This window comes from Scleropages formosus, chromosome 1 (genome assembly GCF_900964775.1).
Source record: "Scleropages formosus chromosome 1, fSclFor1.1, whole genome shotgun sequence".
NCBI classification, from domain to species: domain Eukaryota; kingdom Metazoa; phylum Chordata; class Actinopteri; order Osteoglossiformes; family Osteoglossidae; genus Scleropages; species Scleropages formosus.
Genome location: NC_041806.1, coordinates 28,689,618 through 28,693,803, shown reverse-complemented (window position 1 = coordinate 28,693,803; position 4,186 = coordinate 28,689,618). Strand labels below are relative to the sequence as shown.

Sequence of the window (4,186 nt, the reverse complement as noted above, 5' to 3'; positions counted from 1 at the left end):
CCACGTGTCCAATCGTATTTCAAGGGACATACCGTTTCTCTTTTTGTTTCCTTCTTGTAACCTTCAAATATTATTGCTTGACAAATCCCACAAAACACATGAACTGGAACTGCACAAATCATGCAGTGTCAAACCGCAGTAGAATAAACTTTTTACTCTGCGAAGGAGGCTTTCATCCACACAGCTTATATTAATGCTACTTAAACTATTGTTTGATCCATCAGAATCAGAATCAGAATGAGCTTTATTGCCAAGTATGTTCACACATACAAGGAATTTGACTTGGTGACAGAAACTTCCACAGTACAGACAGAATGACAGTGACAAGACAGAATATGGGAATGACACTAAGGCTGATCTTTGGAAATGGAAATACATTTTAAACTACACACTTTTATCTTATGTACGAAAGCAGTAGGTGGCGCAGTGGTTAAGAGCTCTATAATAAGTACAGAATATAGTGCAATATAGAGCGCAAAGTGTAACAAGTATTCAGTACAATATACAATAGTAGCAAAAATGCAGTATATATAGCAAGTTGTAATAAAACGAATGAAACAAAACCACCACTTCTTTAATGACTAAAATTTGCATCAGAAGTTCATTCATTCTGGGTCAGTGAGGCCAGTGAATACTATCACTATGGCTGTCGATTTCAGACGCCCAACACGCGCCATAAACAGTTTTGGGCTTGAAGCCCAACGCAAGTTTGTACGAATGAAGTAATAATAATAATAATAATAATAATAATAATAACGGAATTTCAGTGATTTTCAGATGGCATGCGCCGGGACGGAACTGCTGTGGACAGTAGTAGCGGTGCGACTCAAAGGAGTTATGCAAAAAAACTGTAAATTATGAAGGTTCTTGAATACCCCCCATCATGACTGGGCGAAAATGATACACATGAGGTTTCTGTAAAACAACAAATAATTTTAATGTTAAAGCGATTTATTGCGGAGCAGTAAACTGACTTATCCCAGTTCGCCCCTCCCGGTCTTTTTTTGCAGTGATTGGCGTAGAGCCTCCACAAAAGAATCTGCTCTCTATATACATAAATATACATATATGTATATATTTAATTTATTTTCTTTGCCCTGAAATCATATTTCATGTGTGACGTGACATTCCACTTTCCTCGAGCTGTGCTGTTACCCCCCTCCCGCGCAGCCACTTCTTCATTCACTGCTATTTGGAGCTTCTAAGAAAGTGGACGGAGCAGCTCGAGCATCAGAAGATGCCGAAGGGATTTTTAGTGAAAAGGAGCCGATGTGTATCGACGCCGTTGTCTGCACTTCCCCACGCTGGGAGAAAAAGGCCGAATGGGGAACGCTTCTCGCGAGGTCCGTTCCCGGGCAGCGAGTCCAGTTCTGCGCGACCCGACGCCGCTATGAGTGCAAGTGTGACAGAACCGCTGGGGGCCAAGTTTCGTGCGGAATCCCAACACACACACACACTCGAGGCCGAACGTGCACCGGAGCGAGCAGACACGCTTGCCGGCCCTGGGGATGAGTCCGTGGCCGCGGCAGGACAAGCGGACCGCAGCTTCCAGCCGAGCGCGCGCGCACCTTCAGTGGAGAGACGCCAGGCGCGTCCCCACGCACACCTCTCCTCTTTCATGGAAGCTGGCGATGGAGCCCTTCAGCTCCCCTGCCACCAGTGTGCGGTAAGACGCACGAACTGCGCCTCGAGGGAAGTGAGTCCGCTCTCTGTGAAGCCCACGGCGGCCGCGAAGCTGCGCGTCACAGAGCACTTCGTGAGCGCGCCTGCGTTGCACCTCAAGGCGAAGAGGACAAGAGACTGGAAAACACGCGTGTCCGGGGCTGGGAAGCAGCCGCTGGCTGAGTTCATCTGCCAGCTGTGCAAAGTCGAGTATCCGGACCCGCTGTCCCTCGCGCAGCACAGGTGCTCGCGCATAGCGCGCGTGGACTACCGCTGCGCCGAGTGCGACAAGGTGTTCAGTTGCCCTGCCAACCTAGCGTCGCACCGCAGGTGGCACAAGCCTCGCCTCGCGAGAAACGAGGAGCCCCGCGGGTACGAGAGTAAGAGGACGTCGCGTCCGGCTGCACACGATCCCTCTGCCGAGGGGAAGAAACACGCGAGAGGGATTATCATGCCTGTCCACCATCAGCACCCGGACAGCTCTCTGGGGTGGATTCAGCACCAAGACATTCGCGGGCCAGATGAGCCATGCAAACCATGGGACAGGGACACGTGCGTGGCAGAAAACTGCGCGCTGCTGGCGGACCGCTCCGAAAGAGCCATTGCGGTCGCTGGTCCCCGCGTGATCTGTCACGCAGAGAGACGGGAGACGCACGAGAAACGCTCGGACAGCGGGTCCTTCCGAGCGCGCGCGACTCTGCAGCAGCACGCGGCCACCCGGAACGCTCCAAGCGCCTACACTTATTATGGGGCTGAGAGTGAGAACATCTCTTTTCCCTGTCAGTTTTGCGAGCTCCGTTTTCCCTCGGCGGACGTGCGAGATGGGCATGTCGTGTGGCACGTGGAGGCAGAAGGAGCGCGCGCTCTTCACGCGAGGAGCGCCGGCGTGCTGGCAAGCCTGGGTGCCCCCCATCTGAAGGAGCCCTTTTTTCTCTGTTAATGGCTTTGAAGGAGGCACATAAATAGCTACTAGTTGTGAATTCCAAAGTGAATGACTTGGAGCTGCAGGTGGTGTAGCAGTTACGGCTATCACTCTCCAATCAAAACGTCTTTGGTTCAAATCCCGCTACCCTCCATGAACTCCTATAGTGCCTCACCTTCTGTAACTCCTTATCCAAGTCAGGGTCATGTGGGTCCTCTAGAAGTGCAGGGCACAAGGCTGCATAGGGTACACCCTGGATGAGATGCCAGGGCATTGCGGGGTAGCTGCACACACTACAAGCAACTTTAGCATGGCCACTTCTCGTTTTTGGAGTGTGGGAGGAAACTAGAGCACCAGGAAAAAACCCACGCAAACATGGAGATAACGTGCACAGACTGCGCCGGACTGAAAAACGACATTACACTACAGCCCAGGTGCTGTGAGAGGCAGCAGTGCTGCCTACTGTGCCACTGTGCGGCCGCAGTAAGAATACCTCTCTACATCAACTGGTAAATCACTATAAAGTTAATTATCTGGAGAGCTTGCTCTGTAAGTGGATAAAATCATTGTAAAGTTGGTTATCTAGTGTTGTAAGTGACCTTGAAAAAGGAGTCAGACAGCTAAAGTTAACTATTGGATGATAAAGGACAAATGTGCAAAAACAGAAACTGCTTATAGAAACATTGTCAAATACATACACTCACCACATCAAGTATATTTGTTATACCTTGTTGTTCAAAGTAAATCACTGTCCCATGTTTAAGTGTATTTGAGAAAAATGTTCCATATTATTTATCTGGTTATTTAGTAAATATTATAGCTATGGGACAAGCGGTTCAGAAAATGTGTGTGTGTGTGTGTGTGTGTGTATTATAGCTATGTATTTGGAAGTAATTACTTTGATGTAATATGTTATAGTAATATGTTACAAATATTCACCACACTGTAGGATGGTGTTAACACTATACCCGTACAAATACTGTGTTTATAAACAGCCAAAGCAAGTATTTAAGGTTAACAAAATTATTCCCTTAATTCCAGCTGTTTAAATTATAAGAAAAGCAATAACAAAAATGGTTACAAAAAAAGACACTATTTGTGTAGAACACCAGGAAACTTGTAAAAGTTTCTAAAATCTGTACAGCTGTCATTTCTCCACTACACATATAGAAAATGTTAACCGTCAAAATATGTAATTAACTATCAAGCCTATAATTCAAGAAGCAATATTTATTTAATATAAACTTTCTAATATTCCTAGTTTAACAAGAGTCCTTGTTTCCAAGATACGTATTAACGGTTTCTAAAATGGCAACTCATTTGCATATAGATCACTGAACGAAGCTGCCACATAAGACATGATCCTTAAATGGGGTTATCTGTATAAATAGAAGAAGATAGAGATTGTTCTGGAAGGTGTCAATTAAACACTTACAGCTGTGAGGACACCTTTGATTACTAATTCTTGTTCACTTTGTCCGTCATTCTACTTTCATACTTTTCTAGTTTCATCTTTAAAAATTAGTTTGATCAAAAGCATATTGGTTTAATTACAATAAAGTTCATGTGTTTGTTTGATGACAGCTTGTAACTTTCAGTTAA

At 46.0% G+C, this 4,186-nt stretch overlaps 1 protein-coding gene across 1 annotated transcript; it reads left to right on the top strand.

The window, feature by feature from the left end:
• Nucleotides 1-789: 789 nt before the first annotated feature.
• Nucleotides 790-3,081, top strand: LOC108924048 (insulinoma-associated protein 2-like). The gene has a single exon (XM_018735161.2). It carries the CDS (start codon nt 1,238-1,240, stop codon nt 2,600-2,602), a length of 1,365 nt encoding a protein of 454 aa, XP_018590677.2. The 5' UTR covers nt 790-1,237; the 3' UTR covers nt 2,603-3,081.
• The last annotated feature ends 1,105 nt before the right edge of the window (nt 3,082-4,186 follow it).